General features: G+C 42.7%; 2 protein-coding genes across 3 annotated transcripts in view; one reads left to right on the forward strand and one right to left on the reverse strand.

The window, feature by feature from the left end:
* The window catches only part of MAP3K15 (mitogen-activated protein kinase kinase kinase 15), a 47,409-nt gene extending 46,241 nt beyond the window's left edge, over positions 1-1,168 (forward strand). Inside the window, 1 exon segment of the mRNA XM_027096181.1 lies at positions 684-1,168. Within this exon segment, the coding sequence (XP_026951982.1) occupies positions 684-771 (88 nt within the window). The 3' untranslated portion in view covers positions 772-1,168.
* PDHA1 (pyruvate dehydrogenase E1 subunit alpha 1) lies at positions 902-26,365 on the reverse strand. Of its 2 annotated transcripts, none has more exons than XM_027096175.1 (11): positions 26,341-26,365; positions 10,792-10,851; positions 10,046-10,219; positions 9,126-9,252; positions 8,419-8,510; positions 7,497-7,589; positions 6,525-6,680; positions 6,196-6,267; positions 3,841-3,908; positions 2,582-2,690; positions 902-2,054 (listed from the first exon to the last, which is right to left on the reverse strand). In XM_027096175.1, exons 1-11 carry the CDS (start codon positions 26,347-26,349, stop codon positions 1,890-1,892), a joined length of 1,125 nt encoding a protein of 374 aa, XP_026951976.1. In that variant the 5' UTR covers positions 26,350-26,365; the 3' UTR covers positions 902-1,889. The 2 variants fall into 2 exon arrangements, with proteins under 2 accessions (XP_026951976.1, XP_026951975.1); XM_027096174.1 differs by lacking the exon at positions 26,341-26,365 and adding an exon at positions 22,542-22,705.

Below are 26,365 nucleotides of genomic sequence, written 5' to 3' on the forward strand. Positions count from 1 at the left end.
GCACGAACCCGTGTCCCCCGCATCAGCAGGCGGACTCTCAACCACTGTGCCACCAGGGAAGCCCCTGTAATTAGGCTTTTAAGTAAAGCAGTAGAAAACAAAGTGCTGGTAACGTAACTCTCCCCCCTTCATTAACGTTAACTCCCTTTTCTATGGCTCAGTCAGGAAAAAAACTACCAACCTCACTCCAAACTCTGGAGTTTTTCAAGGTTAAAGTTGGGGAAAAGCTGAGAGGGGGCAGAAGCTAAAGGCCCAGTAGAAAAAGTCAAGAGACAGGCCTGGCTGGGAGTGGAGTGAAGCGAGACATGAGATGCTAGTGGGCTACTACACCCAAAGCCTTCTTTCTTTAACTTGCACCCTGCCTTCTCATCCCCACGTCATCTTAAATAGTCTGCTCTGCACAGATGCAGCAGCACTCATGTACAGTACCTCTCGGGCCATGTCCCACTCCTGCTAAGGCACAAGTGTCACCTCCATATGTGAAGAGAACATATTCCTGTTTTAGTTAAGTAAGTTTTCAAGTTAGGGACTGCATTTTTAAGGCTAGACAACAAATCTAGACAAGTCTGGAAGGATATACTATAGCTTTTGCCATAAGGGCTCCTAAAGAAGTATTCTGCTGTGTTGCTTTGAAGTTGTCTTCTCTTACGACTCTCTAAAGAAGACTCCTGTTTGTTTCGTAGTGGTGGTCTCCTCTGCAGGCTCTGGACTGCAGTCTCCCAGTACAGAAGACAGGCTCGGGGGGCCCCGGCAACCCAAGATGAGGCTTAATCAATCAGCTAAGCCAGGGGACACAGGGAGCAAAGAGCGGACAACATACACACGAATTCTGCTGCACTTACGCAAGGAAAACACCGCTTGTTCAATGAACAATTTAAGAACTTGAAGTTTTAAAGAATGATGGAAAAAATTTTAACCTTTTATTTATCAACATGTTTTCAAGGTGAGTAGAACTTGTATGTATTGTGAAAACAGTGATTGTAAAACCTGGTCTTGACATCCCAGAGTATTAGGGAATCCTTAAAAATGAATTTTAATTTACTTCAATGGAACAATATCTGCTGGAAAGGTGAAACAACAGGTGTTTAAAATAACAAAAAGGCTGGGAATCACTGTTTTAGATCACACATTCCATACATTACTATTAACTGGAATTGCACTTAAAATTGATAAGAATATGCCTTGTATTTAATGTTTGATATGACTGTAAATAGAAAACTATTAAGAAAATAGCTTCATATTTATACTTAATGTATAAATGGAGAAAACTAACTTATTTGGCCTTTAAAATGAAGTAGTCTTATTTAAAAATCGAATTGTCCTTCCACCCCTGCCTGGTTATAATAAATACTGTGTTTTATTAAGGAGAAATGATGGTTCAGTGTGAACAGGCTTCAGCACCGACATGCACACAAATGGGGGCGTGTGTGCACGTTAGGGTACACCAGGTAAGCTGCTGGGCACTGGGAGGGACAGGACAATGATCACCCCACAAAAAGGTGGCAGAGTTGGACAGGCATATAAGGAATTGTTTCTCCTTTTAGTAACTAAAAAAGTATTTGTTAAACGAGTATACAACTAAACCAAATAGAACTATTTTAAAGAAGTAATTTGAAGGAGGGTTAAGCAAACTCTTATTACCTATTTTAGACCTATATAACTAAAATAACCTTTATAATAAGATCCATACTATCCTTAAGATATAACATTAAAAGACGTTGTATCTTTTAATGCAACACTGTACAAACCACATGCAATTACACTATCTATCTATCTATCTAAATCTACACTTTCTTTCTATGGGTTTTTCCCTCCTTAACAAAGTTGAGAACCCAAAGCATTCCTTACAGTTGCTGCTGAATACCCAACTGAAGGTGTACCATCTTGCATTAACTGATGGACTTAAACTTGATCCACTGGTTTGCACCCCGGACTTCAAAAGGCGGATCGCTGCAGTAGATGTGATAGCCGAGTTCTTCCAAAGGTGGTTCAGGGTCAGCTGTAGCAAACTGGGCAGCATCCTCAATTTCTTTTCTCACGTCAACATCAATTTCCTAAAAATCAATCAGATTACAGTTCAAGAGATGTTTTGAATAGACAGCAGCTTAGGTACCAACTTGTTCTACTGGGAACCTCTTGCTAGTTGTTAACTCTCTACTAGTACTGGCAGTATACCTATTATTATTGAAAATGTTAGTTTAACCATGACACAACGATCCACAAAGGGGGATTCTGGAGGACAGATACCAACATTAAGACACATACCCTGGCGAGGGAACATTTATGAATTAAAAATCTACAGTATATTTTTAGGAAAGCAGAACTGATGGTGGAGGAGGTTAATGTCCTGTGAAAAATACTGCGTTGGCCAAAAAGTTCTACATCGGGGTTTTCCCACAACATCGGGGTTTTCCCACAACATGGCTCGGAAAATTTTTGGCCAACCGAATACAGTATGTACTTTCCCACTTACTTACCTAGTTTACCGAGTGGCAGCTTCTTGTGTAGAGAAAAACTGCTCAAAAAGGAGAGCCAACCTTCAAAGGCAGACTTACTTTTAAACCATCAAGAGTCACTGTACCTTTAGTTCTTCAACACTGGCCAGATTGCTGTTCACCATCCTATCCTTGAGAAGCATGATAGGGTCACTCTTACTTCTAACTTCCTGAATTTCTTCTCGTGTACGGTAACTAGAGGGAGGGAAACAGAGTTACAAGTAGATAAGAACAGTGCCGGCACAGCAGAGACAGTCTGGGAAACACAGCAGTCTGTTTCTGAGACGAAGGAGCACATCAGTACTCACGTCACCGTAAGAAGGGCAGAATTATATACTTTCAAAATACAAGAACTCATCCTAATATTCTGTAAGGAAGAGCTGCTCTGTCTTTATAGAAAACTCTACAATGGCAATTCACCTGGCTTCTCTGGCATTCTGACAACAGGCGCCAAGTTTCTATTTGCTACTTGATCTAGAGGTCGGGCGTGAAGGTAGTGGTGGAGGCAGGGGAGATGGTTTTCTGTGGTGATAGCTATAACCTTTGAGGCAGCAGAAGGCTAAGCACAAAAAAAATGTGCCTTGCCTTTTCTCCCTTAAGACCACAGAGCAGTGTGGCTGGCAAGAACTTGGAGAGGAGGTTTTCCGATTCTTGATTGTACAACTGACCCTTGTCCTACAGCACTTGAAATAACACTAAAAGCAAAGAAAGGCTCTACCATTTTTTTAAGAACAGAATTACACCAAGTGCTTTCTTCCATGTAAGCTGCTCTTCATAACATTTTCCCTTAGGCCTTCATTCTATACTCAAAGACTTATTACGGCTTACTTTGACTAAATCTACTCTTAATTATGCCACACTCCGGGACTGCAGCATTACATGCCAGAGTTGCCAGGTGACAAAACTCCTTTTTTTTTGACTGATTTATTTCAACATATGGAATATCCCACGTGCTACTTGGTCTTGCTCCATTCCAGCCAGAAGAGGAATATGCCATGAGAATCTGGGGTAATGCCTACAAAAGGTAAATGCCCCCAAGTATCCTACTCTACCATCAGTCCTGTTTTATGCAACAATTCCTCTCTGCAACTGTTTTCTTATTGGTGCTCATGCTAACTAGCATGTACACACTAGAGGAATTTTCAGAATGCTTTCTATATTGGAACCAATCTATTGGAAGGCACGGCTTTCAGGCTCAGACTAACTACTAAATCAATGCATGAAGCCAACTGGTGTCTGGCTTCAAAAGCAAACACACACTGAAATGCTTTGCTTTTTCATCTAAGTAGCACCATTCAAAGCCCATCCACTTCGGACACCACACTCAGTTTTCCCATGACCATACCTGACTCCAGGATCACTCATGCTGTGCCCATGGTAACGGTAAGTCTGCAGCTCCATCAGTATGGGCCCCTAAAACAGAACCCAGTGGAGGTAAGGTGAAGCAATGGCCACAGCCTCAAATGTACGTCCTTTCAGGATCAAATACCTTCATCAGATCTGAGTTAAGAATTTCTTCTTAGTTGACTGATTATCTCTTCTCATTTCTATTACCTATTTATTGCATGTTTCATTCTCCTTATTTTTTTTTTTTTGCGGTACTCGGGCCTCTCACTGCTGTGGCCTTATCCCGTTGCAGAGCACAGGCTCCGGACGTGCAGGCTCAGCGGCCATGGCTCACAGGCCCAGCTGCTCCGCGGCATGTGGGATCCTCCCGGACCGGGGCACGAACCTGCGTCCCCTGCACCGGCAGGTGGACTCTCAACCACTGTGCCACCAGGGAAGCCCCATCCTCCTTATTTTTAACAGGAACTTATTAATAAAAGCCACCCCCCCCCCTCGCAGCATATTTTGAATCAAAAAGGCAGACAATTCTTTATGTAATGTCAATGGGTTCTATTTCACCAGAATTGCATTTGATATATAATTCTTTAAGCACAGCATAGATTTAATTAAGAAAAGCCTATCAGAAAGCGGGGATGGCATTTATCTTCACGGTTAATATGCTAGTCTTTCTGCCCACCCCCCTCCCCCCAGTCACAGGGGAAATCATCTATAAGCATTCTGATCAAGGCTAGAGAAAAACACTAACATAAACCTTAACAACGTAAGATGAAAAGCAAACCTCTAGTCCTCTCGTCCTTCTCCACTTCCCAGCACACATGAAGAGAGGCTGGATAGGTGACTTTCTACGTCACACCCACTTCATGCAGTGTTTCCTAGGGGACAGCAACCAATCCTGCTTCACAGAGATCTAGCTACTGTGTAACAAAGTTGGCAGGTGCTGATCCTGCGACTGGGAGAGCCCGGCTACCACGAGGTAGCTTGCTCATGCTACACCAGCCCCCTTTTAGAAAACAACTTTGAACAGAGGGGATGGGGTGGATCTAGGCTCCTTGGGCAGTTTGGTGTAGTAGTTAAAAGAGGGCGGGAGATGGAATCCAAGTGCTTGGGTTCCAGTTCTGGCTGTACTCTATAGTAGCTACATACCTCAGTTTCTTCATCTACAAAACAATTAACCCAGCTCAGAGGTGCGCCGATTAAAAAAGGTAATACCTAAGTGCTTAGCACATTGCCTGACCTATCATCTCTCAATAACTGTCACCTATTGATTGTTAATCATCCCGTAGCCATTTGGAAGCACGGCTGGTTAGGCTAAGGGGATGGTGATAAAGGGGTTTTTCCAGACCCTCCCCTAATTCCAAGATCAGGCTCTGGTCAGGCTGAGAAAGTCAACACACTACAAACTACTGATCCTGTTTCCACATACTGTTGGATGCCACATATTCTTTCAGGAACTGGGAGAGGGGGGGATGATGATACCCACCACCCAGGGCGTGGACCCCTAGTCTCAGAGTCCTGATACAGACCAGTGAGCCCACTGCCACCAACCTGCCATCTCAGTCATCTCATTTTTTTCTTGTTCAACCGTTCTACAGCTCCCTCCCCTCTTCACCCTCTCTTCCATTTTCATCACTGCCAGCCCAATCTTATTTGCACTACTGCCCAAACACGTACGTGAGGGAAGTCACTGAAGGGTAAACCTCAGGGGCCTGCTTTCTGGGCTGTGAAACACTGATTTAGGGAGAAGAACATCTTTCCACCAGCTCAGATGGCATGTAAGCCTCTTTTTAGGCCAATCTCACTGTTCCCTTCTCCCTCCACTGCTATAACTGGAAGGGTCAAGGTTCTTAGGACTGAAACAGCAAGACTAAGACTACATAATTTAAACGTATTATTTGATTTACAAAAGACAAACTTATACTGGATGCCTATTTTACATAAGCAAAGTTCTGTGCAGGGCACTGCAGGAGTCCCCAGTCTGTTCACTCAAGGGGCTTATGATTGACGGCGGGGGGCGGGGGGTGGAAGAGTTAGAAGCACATAATTAACCAAACCAAAAGGCAAAACAGATTGTCACAATGAAGACAGAGGCAGAATGCTGAGGGAGCACTGCAAGGAAAGATTTACCCCAAATGGGGCAAACATGGAATGTTTCCCAAGACGTGAGCTATCAAGACCATGTTATTTATATGAAGGGACCCGATTCGCTTAACTGGACCCAGCTTCTATCTTTTACACCTCAATTAGCAGCTACTCCTACATTGCTACAATAGACACAGGGGGCATTCTTTTAACTTTAGGACAGATAAATGTCATTAGAAATCTCTAGCCTAGAGGCCTACAAGAAAAATCTTACCTTTCCAGCTCTACAATAGGCAGCTGCAAACCTTGTGGCCTCCCGGACACACAGGATATCCATTCCATCTACCTATTAATAAATGGGAAAGATTAAATAAACACAACATTGTAAATCAACTATACTTCAATAACATTTTAAAAATAAAAAGGAAAGGGGCAGAGCATAAATCCAACTGCCTAAAACCATTTTCATCTTACATGACCTGTTCATCCACTAAGAAAACAGAACTCTTTGATCTCTCTGAGATCTTCAAGGGCACTTGACAGAGTGCCTGGGCCCCGCAGGCCCTGAGGGTGTAGCTCCAGCTCTACAACAGGTGTCCTTACCCTCAGCCCAGGAATGAAGTCGCCTCTCTTGTAGTAATCAGTGCTGGCTGCTGCTCTCTCCACAGATGTTCCCATCCCATAGCGGTTATTCTCACAGATGAAAATACAAGGCAATTTCCACAAAGCCGCCATATTGTAAGCTTCGAATATCTGACCCTGGAAGTATGTATAAAAGTTCAAGTGGTTTCATTTTGCTGTTTTTCTCTAGACTTCATCATCCACAACAGCTGCTGCTCTACCCAGCAGAGAAAGCTTCCATAGGATGAAACGCCTCACCCACAACTAAGCTTCTGAAGCAAAGGAGTGTGTGCGCTTGGCGGGGAGCGGGGCACAGCGCAGCAAACCCATCACCTCTTTTGCCGCTAAGGAAGTGACAAACCAAGTACTACTACTTGCTTCTGTAGGGCCAAGGCAGCAGCGGAGAATACAACGGGAAAAGATGGACATGTAAGAATGTACTACGGCTGCCTAGTTGTGTGCTTCATTATAAATTCTATGAGACCCTCTGGATGACCAGAGTGAACCGGTGTCTGAGAATCGGCATCCAGAGCAGGGCCTGGCAGGGTGTCAGCCACGGACCGGTGATTACTCAGACCACGACAGAAGAGCGAGAGGAGTCTGACAGCGCCTTGGCATTCAGGGGAATGAGTCTGTACATTACGGTACTGGTTTAAGAACTGGTTTGCCAAGGATTAAAATGTAAATCAGTCCTTCCCCACAGAGTCTGTGGAGCACTGAGGTAGAGCAAAGGTGAGCGTACTCTTAGGAGTACACCTACATAAAGCGCTTGTGAAACAATGCCAGGATGTAAATCTCTAATGTGGCCACAAAACCAAATTTTAGCTTGCCAGACAAATGGCCATTTCAACTAGTAAGCAATATACTACTTCACCACAAACTGAACTATGAATATTCAACACTTTGGACATAACACTGTAATCATTATTGCAATGTTAAGAGACACATACTCACCTGATTAGCAGCGCCATCACCATACAAAGTCAAACAGATTTCATCTTTTCCGTTATACTTACAGGCCAGAGCAATCCCAGCTCCCAGGGGCACCTAATATTAAGGACAACCAAGAAAGGAACCACAGAAATCCGTGAGGGAAGAAGTTAATGCTCTGAATGTTAACTCCTGACCAGAATGTGAGATAGAAATGACACTGTCCCTACCCCAACCCTGTCTCTGCTTACCCTACCCCCAGTATTATAAACAAACTAGCAAAGTAACACGAATAACTACTATCGTATTCTATGTCAACCATTTAGCAATAACATTTATGCATTCAGAGATTCAACTGCTAATCCTGAAAAGCCAAAAAAAGAAAAAGAAACCAAGGATTAAAAAAAATACCAAAAACAAACCAAAAAACCCAGATGCTAGAACCTTAATGTATTAGAAAGTAAACCGAACAATCTAGATACGATCTTCTGCTGTTCCTTGTCCATTATTTACTAACTGATGAGAACAAGGAGGACGGCATAACCACAGAAGCTGGCTTTAGATTCAAACTAGGCCCTTAAGATCCTGACCACCTGCTTCTCCTGGTCTGGTACCAGTGCCAGCACTGTCTACAGCAGGGAGAGAGGTGTGGTCAAGAGGATGTGACAAAGCAATTAAATATCAATTAAACGGCAAAGGTATAGTTCTACTGCTAGAGGCTCTTGCTTACTTATAAAACATAACAAGTACCTAAAAGGAAACATTTTAAATCACTGTACAAATCTATTTATTAAATGATAGGGTATGACGCAAGAGGTCATTTAAAGCACACCGTGCCCCCAAGTACTGAAGTACTTCAGAGGGAAGTTGTCTGGGGTACAGAATATTGCACAGATGTGGGCCAGGGCCAAATCCAGAAAATCATACAATGCTAGTCCTCAACTACCTGAGCTCCCACGATGCCATTGCCCCCGTAGAAGTTCTTGGCGTACATATGCATCGATCCTCCTTTTCCTTTAGCACAACCTCCTCTTCGTCCTAGAAGTGGCACCACACAAACATGACACATCAAAACCAAATATATAAAACAAACAAAAACACACCCTGAGTATTTACGTAGAGGCTCAACCATTAGAACTCAGAAACCGATTCAACTACATAAGCACCTGTCCCTCTATGCAAATACCTAGACAAGTCCTCCTTGTCTCCTGGCCCTTTTATAATGAAGGTCAGACCAGTCCCATGTCCTTGACCTTTCCAACTTTTTCAGCTCTCTAATCACTGAGTTTTCTTCAGATGTTAGTGTGGTACCCTAGACTTTTTTTTTTTTTTTTGGCCAGTTACAAACATCTGATTTCTCCTACACTCGCATAAGAGTCAAGGGGGACAAAGGGACTGTTGAGAAGATTCTACGCAATGAATTTCTACCCAATGAAATACTTATACTCAATTTACTTTCTTTGCTAGACTTCCATTGGCATGCTTGAGTGATAAACACTATTCTGATTTTATAGAGCTGACCTTTACCTGAGAGGCCAGACAACCTCAAAAAATGGTCAGTTTACTCAAAAGCACAGTTAACTTATAAACGGCTAGCATCTTAATAGGAGATCTGAAAACTTAATTTCCCCTTTTTGTAAATTAATAGCAAACCTGTAAGCTCTGCGAGAATTGCTCGGACAGAAAGCCCACGAGTAAACGTAAAGCCGTGAGCCCGATATGCTGTGATCAGATGGTCTGTGGGGTTTATGCCGGCCTCCAGGCCCACACAACAAGCTTCCTGCATTCAAGGAAGAAGTGGCAATGAGTCAGTACAGTACACCATTTCTAGTTAAAAGGTTTCCTACACTATTATGAAATATTTGGCCCAGTAGAACTCTTCATTAATAACAGCAAGTACCTCTACTTTACACCAGAAACAGAGTAGAGGGTAAGGCCCAAGCCAGAGCCATAAACTGGCAATGCACAGATACGTTTCTTTTAAGCCTGTATGGTGATGTGAAAAAATCCTGAATCAAATGTGAACATTAAAATATTGGGGAATTTCACATGAAAATAGAGACGTCTGTCTTCTCTCGAAGACATCAGCAACAGGAAGCATTAGCCCCGTATTTCCACATGGCACCAACTGGCTGGACTACCAGCCAGTTATGACTACCCCTGCGGGTGGGCCCCGTCTGTTCCACTTCACCACTAGTCCCTGTCACCTTTCTCGATACTTCATACAGCTGGCAGCCTTCACTCATGTATTCTACCTAACTGGTCCCTGGTAGGCATTTGATTTCACAAACCTTGGCCTAAACCTACAAAACAAAAAACAAAACAAAAACCCTTCCCCCAAAAGTATACTCAGTACAGGTGATCATAATGCTATAAAGGCACAGGAAGTCAGCAATATGATACATGAGTCAATTCTTTAGCATAAGCTTCCTAGCAGGTCTCAGCATTCTCATGTTTATTCTAAAATACCAGCCTCAAATCCTTCAGACAGATAAAGCAGGGTAAAAGCCGATAAACACACACCATACTTCAATTCCTAAGTAACACAGTTTTACTACAAAACTACCACCCACCTGACCATCACACAAGTGACAGAAACCACGAATAATTTTCTGTTTATATAGCTGATCTGCTTTTAACTCCATTCGACGAACAGTCTGCATCATCCTGTAGTATTTGAGCCCATCCTCCCTGGTGAGCACCGTAGTGACAGGAGGGCCCTCTTCCAGCCGGTGAAGATCACATTTCTGAAATGGAATCAGACAGTTATCTCTCAGTCACTACAATGTAAACACTGCCAACCCACTCTAAGATCTAACTCGAAATATTTAAATCGAAAACCAGCAAATACTGAACTTGAAAACCAGCAGGCGAGCACATCAGAAGTGCTGCATATTGCTTCTGATTCCTTCATAAAACTGACTGTGCAATGAGATGGGGTTTTGGAGAAAGGAAGTCTTTCTAAGATGACTTTCACTGAAAACCCCTAGAAGTCAACTGAGTTACAGGTTGAAAGACAAACTTTCAAACAAGCATTCTAAGAATCTTCTTATTCAAACATGTTACCAAACCACATTTCAAGTCTTAGAGTAGGTCTTCAATCTTTTTAGCTTGCTCTCCTGCTCCAAACTACCAAAAACCTGCTACACAAAAGGAGTAAATTCTAATTTTTGCTAACTTCTCTGAATCTTCGATTCTAGAACATTTGGAATAAAATGGTGAAAAACATGAATATCAAAATGCTGTACTGCAGAGGTAAAACTATATATCAAAGTGTACCTGTGGAAAAAAATTTAACACGAAGCAAAACACCTCTTACCTTAATTTCAAATGTAGCATCATTTGCAAAATTACGGGATGCCACCAGCACTCTGCTTGCCTTGAAAGATCAAAATATACAAGTATATCAGTGCTTTTTATTGTCGGTTATTTTTGAGTTATTATTCTTATTAATCAGTTATCAGGATGCAGTCCTAGAACTCTAAGAGCCCTAACACATTCATGGGCTTATCTTCCATTCTGTTCACTGTGTTGGGATCTTGTCCTCCAAAAGGAATCCATGCTTTGGCCAAAGAAACATGATGGTACCCCCATCTAAAGGCAAAATGCAGAAACCCGTCTATATAGTCACTTTGTTTTCAAAGAAATTACAGTGAAAATGTAATGAAGTTAATGGCCAAATCGAAGAGACCAGATAATCTGGGGGGTATGTTTATGCTATTCTTAGTCATAACCACATACGTTGAGCAAGCTAATGCTTTACTTTCAGAATAGTTCTTCAAATAAAACTAGGATTCAACTCCTATTTCAGGCAAATCACTTCTCTATGAAACGGTACTATAAGAAAAATATTTTAAACTACATAAAGCATGAGATAGACACCTTAGTGAGAAATGTACAAGACAAAAGAAAAGATACTTAGCATTCCCTGACTTAAAAAAACAAAAGATTTGAGGGATGTTTTATGATTCGAAGAGCACCAGAAGGAAGATGTTCTCTACAACTCCCTTCCTTTTTTTTTTTTTTTTTTGAAATAATAAATGCTTCTCAAGAGGGCAGACAGCAGAAGCAAGAACAACTACAATCCTGCAGCCTGTGGAACAAAAACCACATCCACAGAAAGACAGACAAGATGAAAAGGCAGAGGGCTATATACCAGATGAAGAAACAACATAAAACCCCAGAAAAACAACTAAATGAAGTGGAGATAGGCAACCTTCCAGAAAAAGAATTCAGAATAATGATAGTGAAGATGATCCAGGACCTCGGGAAAAGAATGCAGGCGAACATAGAGAAGATGCAAGAAATGTTTAACAAAGACCTAGAAGTATTACAGAACAAACAAACAGAGATAAACAATACAATAACTGAAATGAAGACAACACTAGAAAGAATCAATAGCAGAATAACTGAGGCAGAAGAACGGATAAGTGACCTGGAAGACAGAATGGTGGAATTCACGGCTGCGGAACAGACTAAAGAAAAAAGAACGAAAAGAAATGAAGACAGCCTAAGAGACCTCTGGGACAACATGAAACATGACAACATTCACATTATAAGGGTCCCAGAAGGAGAAGAGAGAGAAAGAACCAGAGAAAATATTTGAAGAGATTATAGTTGAAAACTTCCCTAACATGGGAAAGGAAATAGCCACCCAAGTCCAGGAATCGCAGACAGTCCCATACAGGATAAACCCAAGGAGAAACACGCCGAGACACATAGTAATCAAATTGGCAAAAATTAAAGACAAAGAAAAATTACTGAAAGCAGCAAGGGAAAAACAACAAATAACATACAAGGGAACTCCCATAAGGTTAACAGCTGATTTCTCAGCAGAAGCTCTACAAGCCAGAAGGAGTGCAATGACATATTTAAAGTGATGAAAGGGAAGAACCTACAACCAAGATTACTCTACCCAGCACGGATCTCATTCAGATTCGGTGGAGAAATCAAAAGCTTTACAGACAAGCAAAAGCTAAGAGAATTCAGCACCACCAAACAAGCTCTACAACACATGCTAAAGGAACTTCTCTAAGTGGGAAACACACGGGAAGAAAAGGACCTACAAAAACAAACCCAAAACAATTAAGAAAATGGTCATAGGAACATACATATGGATAATTACCTTAAACGTGAATGGATTAAATGCTCCCACCAAGAGACACAGGCTTGCTGAATGGATACAAAAACAAGACCCATATATGTGCTGGCTACAAGAGACTCACTTCACACCTAGGGACACATACAGACTGAAAGTGACAGGATGGAAAAAGATATTCCATGCAAATGGAAACCAAAAGAAAGCTGGAGTAGCAATTCTCATATCAGACAAAATAGACTTTAAAATAATATTACAAGAGACAAGGAAGGACACTACATAATGATCAAGGGATCAATCCAAGAAAAATATATAACAATTATAAATATACATGCACCCAACACAGGAGCACCTCAATACATAAGGCAACTGCTAACAGCTATAAAAGAGGAAATCGACAGGAACACAACAGTGGGGGACTTTAACACCTCACACCAATGGACAGATCATCCAAAATGAAAATAAATAAGGAAACAGAAGCTTTAAATGACACAATACACCAGATAGATTTAATTGATATTTATAGGACATTCCATCCAAAAATAGCAGATTACACTTTCTTCTCAAGTGCGCACGGAACATTCTCCAGGACAGATCACATCTTGGGTCACAAGTCCAGCCTCAGCAGATTTAAGAAAACTGAAATCATATCAAGCATCTTTTCTGACCACAACACTATGAGACTAGAAATGAATTCCAGGGAAAAAAACGTAAGAAACACAAACACATGGAGGCTAAACAAGACGTTACCAAAAAACCAAGAGATCACTGAAGAAATCAAACAGGAAATCAAAAAATACCTAGAGACAAATGACAATGAAAAACACGGTGATCCAAAACCTATGGGATGCAGCAAAAGCATTTCTAAAAGGGAAGTTTATAGCTATACAAGCCTACCTCAAGAAACAAGAAAAAATCTCAAATAAACAATCTAACCGTACACCTATAGGAACTAGAGAAAGAGGAACAAACAAAACCCAAAGTTAGCAGAAGGAAAGAAATCATAAAGATCAGAGCAGAAATAAATAAAATAGAAACAAAGAAAACAATTGCAAAGATCAATAAAACTAAAAGCTGGTTCTTTGAGAAGATAAACAACACTGATAAACCATTAGCCAGACTCATCAAGAAAAAGAGGGAGAGGACTCAAATCAATAAAATTAGAAATGAAAAACGAGAAGTTACAACAGACACTGCAGAAATACAAAGCATCCTAAGAGACTACTACAAGCAACTCTATGCCAATAAAATGGACAACCTGGAAGAAATGGACAAATTCTTAGAAAGGTATAACCTTCCAAGACTGAACCAGGAAGGAATAGAAAATATGAACAGACCAATCACAAGTAATGAAATTGAAACTGTGATTAAAAATCTTCCAACAAACAAAAGTCCAGGACCAGATGGCTTTACAGGTGAATTCTATCAAACATTCAGAGAAGAGCTAACACCCATCCTTCTCAAACTCTTCGAAAACATTGCCGAGGAAGGAACACTCCCAAACTCATTCTATGAGGCCACCATCACCCTGATACCAAAACCAGACAGGGATACTACAAAAAAAGAAAATTACTGACCAATATCACTGATGCATATAGATGCAAAGATCCTCAACAAAATACTAGCAAATAGGATCCAACAACACATTAAAAGGATCATACACAGCAACAAAAAAAAAAAAAAAAAAAACTCTCCAGAAAGTAGGCATAGAGGGAACCTACCTCAACATAATAAAGGCCATATATGACAAACGCACAGCAAACATCATTCTCAGTGGGGAAAAACTGAAAGCATTTCCTCTAAGATCAGGAACAAGACAAGGATGTCCACTCTCACCACCATTATTCAACATAGTTTTGGAAGTCCTAGCCACAGCAATCAGAAAAGAAAAAGAAAGAAAACAAATACAAATTGGAAAAGAAGAAGTAAAACTGCCACTGTCTGCAGATGACATGATACTATACATAGAGAATCCTAAAGATGCTACCAGAAAACTACTAGAGCTAATCAATGAATCTGGTAAAGTAGCAGGATACAAAATTAATGCACAGCAATCTCTTGCATTCCTATACACTAATGATGAAAAATATGAAAGAGAAATTAAGGGAACACTCCCATTTACCATTGCAACAAAAGGACGAAAATACCTAAGAATAAACCTACCTAGGCAGACAAAAGACCTGTATGCAGAAAATTATAAGACACTGATGAAAGAAATTAAAAATGACACCAACAGATGGAGAGATATACCATGTTCTTGGATTGGAAGAATCAATATTGTGAAAATGACTATACTACCCAAAGCAATCTACAGATTCAATGCAATCCCTATCAAATTACCAATGGCATTTTTTAAGAGCTAGAACAAAAAACTTAAAATTTGTATGGAGACACTAAAGACCCCAAATAGCCAAAGCAGTCTTGAGGGAAAAAAACGGAGCTGGCGGAATCAGACTCCCTGACTTCAGACTATACTACAAAGCTACAGTAATCAAGACAATATGGTACTGGCACAAAAACAGAAACAGAGATCAATGGAACAAGATAGAAAGCCCAGAGATAAACCCACACACCTATGGTCAATTAATCTACAACAAAGGAGGCAAGGATATACAATGGAGAAAAGATAGTCTCTTCGATAAGTGGTGCTGGGAAAACTGGACTGCTACATGTAAAAGAATGAAATCAGAACACTCCCTAACACCATACACAAAAAAAAACTCAAAATGGATTAGAGACCTAAATGTAAGACTGGACACTATAAAACTCTTAGAGGAAAACATAGGAAGAACACTCTCTGACATAAATCACAGCAAGATCGTTTTTGATCCACCTCCTAGAGTAATGGAAATAAAAACAAAAATAAACAAATGGGACCTAATGAAACTTCAAAGCTTTTGCACAGCAAAGGAAACCACAAACAAGATGAAAAGACAACCCGCAGAATGGGAGAAAATATTTGCAAATGAATCAACAAAGGATTAATCTCCAAAATATATAAAAAGCTCATGCAGCTCAACATTAAAGAAACAAACAACCCAACCCAAAAATGGACAGAAAACCTAAATAGACATTTCTCCAAAGAAGACATACACATGGCCAAGAAGCACATGAAAAGCTGCTCAACCTCACTAATTATTAGAGAAAGGCAAATCAGAACTACAATGAGGTATCACCTCACACCAGTTAGAATGGGCATCATCAGAAAATCTACAAACAACAAATGCTGGAGAGGGTGTGGAGAAAAGGGAACTCTCTTGCACTGTTGGTGGGAATGTAAATTGATACAGCCACTATGGAGAACAGTATGCAGGATCCTTAAAAAACTAAAAATAGGGCTTCCCTGGTGGTGCAGTGGTTGAGAGTCTGCCTGCCGATGCAGGTTCGTGCCCTGGTCTGGGAAGATCCCACATGCCGCGGAGCGGCTGGGCCCGTGAGCCATGGCCGCTGAGCCTGCGCGTCCGGAGCCTGTGCTCCGCAACGGGAGAGGCCACAACAGTGAGAGGCCCGCGTACCGCAAAAAAAAAAAAAACTCAAAATAGAATTACCATATGATCCAGCAATCCCAGTACTGGGCATATACCCAGAGGAAACCATAATTCTGAAACACACATGCACCCCAGTGTTCATTGCAGCACTATTTACAATAGCCAGGTCATGGAAGCAACCTAAATGCCCATCAACAGACGAATGGATAAAGAAGTTGTGATACATATATACAACGGAGTATTACTCAGCCATAAAAAGGAATGAAATTGGGTCATTTGTTGAGACGTGGATGGATCTAGAGACTGTCATACAGAGTGAAGTAAGTCAGAAAGAGAAAAACAAGTATTGTATATTAACACATGTATGTGGAACCTAGAAAAATGGTACAGATGAACCGGTTTGCAGGGCACAAGTTGAGACACAGATGTAGAGAACAAACGTATGGACACCAAGGGGGGAAAGCCGTGGTGGGGTGGGGATGGTGGTGTGATGAATTGGGTGATTGGGATTCACAGGTATACACTGATGTGTATAAAACTGATGACTAATTAAGAACCTGCTGTATAAAAAAATAAATAAAATTCAAAATTTTTAAAAAATAAAATAAAAGCTTCTCATTTATTACTGGGAAAAAACCAGATTAGCCAGCTGTTTTTTCAGTGGGTGAAATTCTGACAAAAATGCCTCTGAGGTTGATCTGTCGTTAGATCAAGCAAGGTGACCTATGTGCAACTTGGACCATTGCTTGGGCTCAAAACAGATCTCGGAGCTGGTGTCATTGACTCATGCCATTTGGTATGCAGATTGGTGGCATCTGTGTTTTAACCTCAATTCCTATTGCTACAGAATTCCTATTCTGAGGCTTAGAGGGGCAGGCCTCTGACTGCACTGTTGCCATCTGAGTTGAGGGGGTGGGACCTGCAATGAGTTTTCAGTGAAGCTTTTCTCTCGGTGCTGATGAGATTCATGCTACCTGAGTTGCCCAAACCATAGAGCACTTAACTGTTGGGGCTGGGGTACAAACCCAGCAAATCTGGCTCCAAGGTCTGTGTCACCTCACCTTAAGCACCTCACCCCCACGAGCTGCCTCCTCAAACCCGCACGGCCGCCGAAGAATCCCAGTGCTCCCTTTTTTTTTTTTTTGGCCACGCCGCACAGCATGTGGGATCTTAGTTCCCCAACCAGGGATCAAACCTGCGCCCCCTGCATTGGAAACGCAGAATCTTAACCATTGAACCGCCATGGAAATCCCCAGTGCTCCCTTGTTGATGTTCAGGTGGCTGTCACTGTTTGGTGGGGGGAAGGGGCGCGGGTAAAAAGCTGCCAGAAATGTTTCCTTTTCACTCTGCTCACAGCAATAGTACTTTGTGTGATGGCTAAGGTCCAGGTTAGACCACAAACATTTAATCAGTTAGGAGGACTGTACTACTTTAGCCACATTCTGCCACGTCACGCATACGTAAACCAATATGACTTCTTCTCATGCAGACTTGAAGAGCATTCTTCAGACCCCACAAAAAGTACTTTTGATATGTTCATACAGTGTGTTACCTTACCATCCAACCTGTAGCAATGGTCTTGATCTTGGTGAGAAGGGGTAAGGTTGATCTGCTAAGTGGACAAGCCAACAGGCAGAAAGCTATTATCTAGTGATCTCTTCACCCATCAATATACCATTATCCAATAAAGCCAACAAAAACCATGACATTGCTGGAGAAAAAAAGTTGAACTGCTAGAGACAAATGCTTCAGTTAAGTTAGAGATTGAGAGAGTCCAATACATCTAAGAATAAGTGAAAAAAATTGAGAAATTTGGGAAGAAGAAAAGTTGAGAAGTATGAGGTGACAAACAAAACGTTATGTTCGGCAATCATGAAATGGATATGTTATTTTTGACAGTTAAATGGTTTTGGGGGGCTAGAAATATATATATCTTGTCTTGAAAAATAAATCTCCAGATACAACTACAGAAACTGCATTTTGGAGACTGAAAACTAACGACCAAACCAGTCAAGCAACAGTAACCAAGAAAAGGAAAAATTCTCTTTCTCCATCCTAAATTCCTAACAAGAAACAATGACAGTTCTACATAATAAAGAGCAAGAAGGTAAGGTCAAAGATTTTGACTGTCAGAAAGCTACTTAGATACTTTCTCCCATTTCATTACTATGAATCTCAAAAATAGTAAGATTCACTGATACAATAGGTGAAAGGAGCCACATTAAGCGAAAGTTAAGCTAAAAGTCGTATCAGAAGTTGGGGGGGGGGGCCTTTCTCACCTTCTGAGATGGCCCACACTCTGTGGAGTCTGTTTCTCTCTAAATAAATCCACTTCTTACCTATCACTTTGTCTCTCACTGACTTCTTTCTGCGATGAGACATCAAGAACCTGAGCTTCGGGGCTTCCCCGGTGGCACAGTGGTTAGGAATCTGCCTGCCAGTGCAGGGGACACGGGTTCGAGCCCTGGCCCGGGAAGATCCCACATGCCACGAGAAACTAAGCCCGTGCGCCACAACTACTGAGCCTGTGCTCTAGAGCCCACGAGCCACAACTACTGAGCCCGTGTGCCACAACTACTGAAGCCCGTGCGCCTAGAGCCCGTGCTCCGCAACAAGAGAAGCCACCGCAGTGAGAAGCCCGCGCACCACAACGAAGAGTAGCCCCTGCTCGCTGCAACTGGAGAAAGCCCACACGCAGCAACGAAGACCCAACGCAGCCAAAAGTAATAAACAAATATAATAAATAAAAATAAAACAAAACAAAACAAAAAAGAAGTGTGAGGGAGATTTGGATCAAGATGGTGGAGGAGTAGGACGTGGAGCTCACCTTCTCCCACAAGTATCAATACACCAAAAATACATCTACGTGTGGAAGGGTTCTCACAGAACATCTACTGAGCTCTGCCAGAAGACCTCAGACACCCAAGAGGGCAAGAAAATCTCCACATAACTGGGCAGGACAAAAGAAAAAAGAAAAAAAAAGAGAGAAGGCAATCAGGACGGGACCTGCGCCCCTGGGAGGGAGCTGTGAAAAAGAAAACGTTTCCACACCCTGAGAAGTCCCCTCACTGGTGGAGATATCACCCAGGACAGAGGTGGAGCTTCGGAACCTCGGAGGAGCGTGCAGCAACTGGTCTGCGGAAAGCAAAGCGGAGAGAGACCTACACAGACGGTTGGTACCACGACCTTGCACTCCCCAGCTTGAGAAGCTCCTCCACTGGGCTGGGCAAGGGCTGGGTGCTGAGGTTTGGGCTTCGGAGGTCAGACCCAGGGAGAGGACTGGAGTTGGCTACGTGGAGACGACAGCCTGCGGGGGCTGGAGTGTGGTGCACTATAACTGAGGGAATACGGGAAGAAGCTTGGGCCCTTCAGAAAGGCAAGGGGCCATTGTTGGGGGGTGCACGAAGAGAGAGGTGGGACCGCCATAGGAGCTTCTTTCTCCGTGCGCGCACTCTCAGGCAGCAGGGCACCACCTACACGAGCTCCGGGGGGCGGACTCGAGCCGCCACTGCCATCTCCGACTCCAGAGGCGGATGCAGACCACTGCAGCTGCCAAGGGTCCCGTGACTGGGCACCCACCACTGCCCCCACCCTCCCCGGGAGCACACGCGGGCCACGCACCTGCACATCCCCTATCAAGGGGATAACGACCAGCACACGCAGAGGAAAGAGACGGCAAGAATCCAAACCAAAAACAGCCCTCATGCCAAAAAAATATTCAACCCACACAAACTACGCAGGGAGGCACCTGCATTTAAGTAGCCCTCCAAGACTACAGTAGATAACTGTTTCTCCTAAATTCAGAGAGTAAAAAAAATATAAGCAAAATGAAGAAGCAGAGGAACTACTCTCAGTTAAAAGACCAAGAAAATTCCCCTGAAGGAACAAACAATGAAACTAGGGTTTCAGTCTAGTAGATACCAAGTTCAAAAAGGAGATAATGAAAATACTGAAGGACTTAAGAAAGGCTATCGACAGAAATGCAGAGTACTGTAAAAAGAAACTAGAAACTAGAAAGAGGAGCCAAGAAAAATTAGAAACTTCATTTGCTGAGACGAAAGCTGAGCTAAAGGCAATGAATAGCAGAATGAATAATGCAGAAGAAAGAATAAGTGACCTCGAAAGTAGAACAGTGGAAATTACCCAATCAAAACAGCAGACAGAAAGGCAAGTGAAAAAAAATGAAAGCAATATAAGAGACCTATGGGATAATATAAAGTGTGCCAATCTACGCATAATAGGGATTCCAGAAGGAGAAGAAAGAGAAAAGGGGACTGAAAATGTACTTGAAGAAATTATGACTGAAAACTTCCCAAGCCTAAAGAAGGAAGCAGATATCCAGATACAGGAAGCACAGAGGGTCCCAACAAGATGAACCAAACAGACCTACACCAAGACATTTCATTATAATAAAATGGCAAAAGTTAAAGAGAGGATTTTAAAGGCAGCAAGTGAAAAACAACGTGTTAGTTACAAGGGAATGCCCATAAGGCTATCGGCTGATTTCTCTACAGAAATGCTGCAGGCCAGAAGGGAGTGGCAAAATATATTCAAGCCTTGAAAGGGAAACATCTGCAACCTAGAATACGCTACCCAGCAAGATGATCATTTAGAATAGGAGAAGAAATAAAGAATTTCTCAGACACGCAAAAACTAAAAGAATTCAGCAATACTAAACCTACCCTAAAAGAAATACTCCAAGTTCTTCTCTATATAGAAAAGAAGATATAGGAAGGAGGAAGTCACAACTGGAAAGTAAATCACTTAAATTAGCCACTATACAGATCAAAACAAAAACAAAAAAACCTATTTGTGAAAGTGATGATAAACACAAGGAACAGCAGAAGGATAAACATGAAGATGTAATCAAAAGGACATCAAGGGCTTCCCTGGTGGCGCAGTGGTTGAGAGTCCGCCTGCCGATGCAGGGGACGCGGGTTCGTGCCCCGGTCCGGGAAGATCCCACATGCCGCGGAGCGGCTGGGCCCGTGAGCCATGGCCGCTGAGCCTGCGCGTCCGGAGCCTGTGCTCCGCAACGGGAGAGGCCACAGCAGTGAGAGGCCCGCGTACCGCAAAAAAAAAAAAAAAAGACATCAAAATCATAAGATGTGGGGAAGGAGAGTGACAAAATGTACGTTTTTTTAGAATGCATTTGAGCCGATATGACTACCAGTCTAAAGCAAACAGATACAGGAAGGGGTTCACATACTTGAAAAACAGGGCAACTGCAAGTCAAAAACATACAACAGATTCACAAAAACCAGAAAGAAAACACAAGCATAAAATAAAAGGAAATCCTCAAACCACAAAAAGAAAGGAACAAAGAGGAAACATAGAATAAACTGGAAAACAAGGTTTAAAATGGCAATGAATACATACGTATCAATAATTATCTTAAATGTCAGTAATGCTCCAATCAAAAGACACAGAGTGGCAGACTGGATTAAAAAAAAACCAAGAGCCTAAAATATGCTGCCTACAAGACACCCACTTTAGGACAAAGGACACACAAAGATTGAAAGTGAGGGAATGCAAACGGAAATGACAAGAAAGCGGGGGTTGCAATACTCATATCAGACAAAATAGACTTTAAAACAAATAGCATAAAGAAAGATAAAGAACACTATATAATGATTTTACACCCGTCAACATATATGAACCTAATATAGGAGCACCCAAATACATAAAACAAATACTAACAGACATAAAAGGAGAAATTGACCGGAATACAGTACTGGTAGGAGCCTTTAACACCCCACTCACATCAATGGACAGAACTTCCATACAGAGAATCAATAAGGCAACAGAGATCCTAAATGATAATAACAATGTTCAACACAGGTAGCACCTACTATGTACCAGGCGCTACCGGGAAAGGTTTACATATTTGTCACTCGTTTAAGCCTCACCGTCTCTCATCCTCATTTAAAAAAAAAAAAAAAAAAAAACCACCCCACGGGTAAGTACTCTCATCTCCATGTTAGAGATGAGGAAACTGAGCACGGGGATTTTGAAGAAAAAACAAAAACCTCTTACTCAAGGTCACAGGGCTAGTAACTGGTGAAACTGAAGTGTGAATGGAGCCACTCTGTCTCCGGGTTCCCGGTCAAGAGGAAGATTTAAAATGAGTGGGCTGGGAAGAGGCGGTCAACTCGAGACTCGAGGAATCCCAAAGCCCCCTTCTCTGTCTGAGGTAAACGAACGGGCCCTTCCAGAGCGCACCGACCAGGCCGGCACCGGGAGCCGCGCCTGACCTCCACACGGACCTTGTAAAGCTCCCCCTCCCTCAGTCGGCGCCCGAGGGCCGAGCCACCGCTCCCCTCGCGGCCAGGAGCGGAGCGCACGACGTGGACGCAGGACAAAGGCCCGCGGCTCCACAAGGCCCGGCCCGCCCGGCCCACTCAGCCCGCTCGTCCTGCCCTCTGGCGTCCTCCGGCCTCGGGCCCACTCGCGCCCCACCCCGGGTCGCTCACGCCACCTCACCGGCTTCCGGGCGACGCCCAACAACACGCGGGAGACGGCGGCGAGCATCTTCCTCATGGAGTGCGGGCAGTGGCGGCAGCGGCGACTCCCAACGGCCCAAGCAGCGCGGCCCAGGTGCCTCCAAGTCTCCTTCAGGTTCTCGGAGCGGACGCTACCACTTCACGCCAGCACGACGCGACGGAAACGTCACGCGCCTCGCCGGGCCGCGGGCCAACCAGAACGGCTCCCAGGGCGTGCCCCGCCCACCTGAGGCCCGCGGCCGCCCATTGGGTGTCAGAGCCAGAGGGCGAGGCTGAGGGATCTTTCCGTCAGCAAGCAGCCGGCAGGTGAGGCGCCGGAGACCTGAGGGTGCCTGCGTGGGAAAGTGAGGCCACACCTCCAGGCCCCGCGGGAAAAGGACGTGCTTGGATTTTGCACCCCAGCTGAGCCACGCACGATCGTGCAAGGCCAATCCTACTGAGCGTCCAGCCCTGCCGGTGCCGCAACTTTGAAGCCTTTGCTCAATACACAAGATGGTGAAGATTAATATCCCTGGGGGAGGCCGAAAGACAGAACACCTGGTTTCTATAAATGGTTCTGCCGCTAACTTTTCTTTTAGAGATCATGTGACAGTTGTAAGTCTTCCCTACCTGCTGTGAGCTAGGATTTGATGAAATAAAATTCATATTTTAAGGCAAGACAAGAAAAATTTAAACAAACTGTTTTTACTCTGCCCGTTTGGGCCTCCTGCCTCCCCTCTCGTGTGCATTGTGCATCTGCATTTATGCATTAACCTGAACTCCCTAATGGCAGAAATACCTGCTCAACCATAAACATGAATTGTTCTTTTTCTAGCGCCAGCCACGTAACCCCTTTGAAGATAACATTCCTTTCTCAATCCTGTAAGGGATCACGATGACCCACCACTCACCTTGGATGTGCATACATCTTTGGTGAATTTTATGTACAATGCCAATGTATCATTTCCCTTAAAGATAGCGACGGGTACAGAACAGACCAGGTCACATGACCTGGGGAGATACGGGGCCACAGCTAATGGAAGTTCTTAGCTTAAATACTTACATATAACCTTATTAATGTCACTAGCTATATTGTTTATATCCTGCCTATTTTACAAAATGATTGTTTCTTGCATTACCAGATGTGTGACTGAGCCTGTGATAAAAATAACAATGACTAAGTGACTTGAAATGATTCACCAAATATTGATATATAGTTCTCTTAAGATCAGTGATGGTAATAGCGTAACTCTAGCTATGGGAAGAAGCAACAAGAGGGAACCGTTTCCTGAACCATAACAGACCAGTAAGACAGGCGGTCCAGAGGCTTTGGGCTACTGTCAACAGGGCCTAATCCACTAACAGCACATGGAGAGTCCTATCAATGAAATCCTGGCCTTACCTGGGAATGAGCATTCCTAGTGTTGTGGGCCAAATTGGTCATGAAATGCCTCCCAAACCTTGGTCTAAATTAAGACCGAAAGGGAAGGGTTTGTAAAATAAAGAATGTTGCCCACCATCCAGTTCTACAAGAATCAAGTTGTGAGCCGCTGCAGTCACTGACCTAAAATATATCCTAAAAGGAATTCATGGTGAAGAACAAGATGAGGCATTTTTGTGCTCTGGGAAAACTGGCAGAACTGGCCCTCAGGTAGTTAGATATTTTCAGGAGAAAATTTTATGAACCCAGTTTCTTGCATCTTCCCATACTTGGAAAAGCACTAAAACCATTAACTAAGACCTCTCTTCCCTCATGAACATCAGTAACCTTCTACCAAGATGTGTGTTTGACTGCACGTACCCCTTCTCTAAAATCACAGACATACTGGCCTCCCTGCCCCCTAACCTCTTCAGAACAGTTCTGAGCTCTCTGAGAGGCTGTCTCCCAGATTATAATCCTCAGGTTGGCTCAAATGAAATTTTCCATTTCTTTCTTAGGTTGACTATTGATTAATTTTTTCCTCATTATAAAATAAATGTCATGGGGATGTAATATAGAGCATATGTGAAAGTTGCTAAGAGAACAGATCTCTTAAAAAGTTGTTATCACGACAAAAAATGTGTAATTATGTATAGTCATGGATGTTAACTAGACTTATTGTGATAATTTCACAATATCTACAAATATTGAATCATTATGTTGTACACCTATAACTAATATAGTATGTCAATTATACCTCAATAAAAAAAGATCCATTTCATTTCTTAAAGGAAAATAAACTTTGACAGTCTCTATAATAATGTAAAAAAAAAAAAGAAGGAAAAGAAGAGAGGAGGGTTTCAGAGCTTGGGTAAAACGAGATGAGGGACTCTTCTCTCTCCAGCACTCCGGCCTGGCCAGTTTATGACCGGCTTCTCTGGGTGAAGCCGGAGGATTTAGATTAGGGATCTTGAAATATGCCTTTTGACCTTTCCTTTACAAAGCACCCTAAAAACTCTCAATCAAGCTGAACTTTAGAGCAAACCATGGTCCTTACCATGCCTTGGGCTTTCTTGGTGGGAGCCATCGCCCCAGTGGATGACTTAGAAAAATCATATATACAGGTCATAAAAGTCAATGAATATTTGAGTGTTTTTGATGTGCTAGGCTCCATGCTGTGGGAAGGATTATTTTTTTATTTTTTTGGCCGTGCTGCGTGGCTTGTGGAATCTTAGTTCCCTGAACAGGGATCGAATCCAGGCCCTCAGCAGTGAAAGCGCAGAGTCCTAACCTCTAGACCACCAGGGAATTCCCTGTTGGAAGGATTATGGCTAGGGGCTCTTCTGACTTCCGAGCCACAGAAATGTTTTCCATAACCATAACACAAAATGGAATACAAATGGAGACAAAATGCAACAAATGAATTTAACCATATACGAAGTTGTGGACCTAACCCCCCAGGGAATGACCTGAACAACACAGTAATAAAGCCAGCAAAAAAGAACTGCCCAAAAAAGGCTTAAATTGTTTTCAGTTATCAGTGTCATTGTTATTGGAGACCACACACACACACACACACACACCCCGATAAAATGAATATATAATTATGTTGACGTCATTAGGAACGAAGATTTTCAACATGAGACAAAAGAGACACAAAAATAAAATGAAAGCAAAAGAAGCTTAGTGGTACTGATTTTGAATTGGAAATAACAGTATAAACTCATGACTATTTTCCCCTTAAAAAATATACATCCTAACTCTCTCCACTGGAAAGACCTAGAAGCAAAGAGCCACCCAATAGTAATTACTCTGAAAACTGGTAAAGGGAAAGAATTGAGGATTTATCCTCCCTCTCCTATACAGACTGAATTTCAAGGTAAACCAATAGCTGATAGGGGAAAGTTTTTTTTTTAACTTTTTAGTTTATATTGGAGTATAGCCGATTAACAATGTTGTGATAGTTTCAGATGCACAGCAAAGGGACTCGGCCATACATATGCATGTATCCATTCTCCCCCAAACTCCCCTCCCATCCAGGCTGCCACATAACATTGAGCAGAGTCCCCTGTGCTATATAGTAGGTCCACTGGTTATCCATTTTAAATACAGCAGTGTGTGCATGTCAATCCCAAACTCCCTGACTATCCCTTCTCCCCATCCTTCCCCACCCCCACCCCCACCCCCGGAAAGTTCTTTATAGAAAAGTTTTCACTAATTAACAAGGAATCCTAGAGTTTTAGTATCCCCATCTTCCAACCCTCAAGGAGATGATGGATCTAGCCATTGGGGAACTTTATAAAGTAGGATCAAATTGAGAACATCTGGTCAACCAGCAGCCCACGCTCCTGCCCCAAGAGACGCTCAGGTACCTCCTCACCTGAGGCATGTTCTTGCCTCCTATC

This window comes from Aethalodelphis obliquidens, unplaced genomic scaffold (assembly GCF_003676395.1).
Source record: "Aethalodelphis obliquidens isolate GAN/ISIS:26980383/991018 unplaced genomic scaffold, ASM367639v1 scaffold99, whole genome shotgun sequence".
Taxonomy (NCBI): Eukaryota; Metazoa; Chordata; class Mammalia; order Artiodactyla; family Delphinidae; genus Aethalodelphis; species Aethalodelphis obliquidens.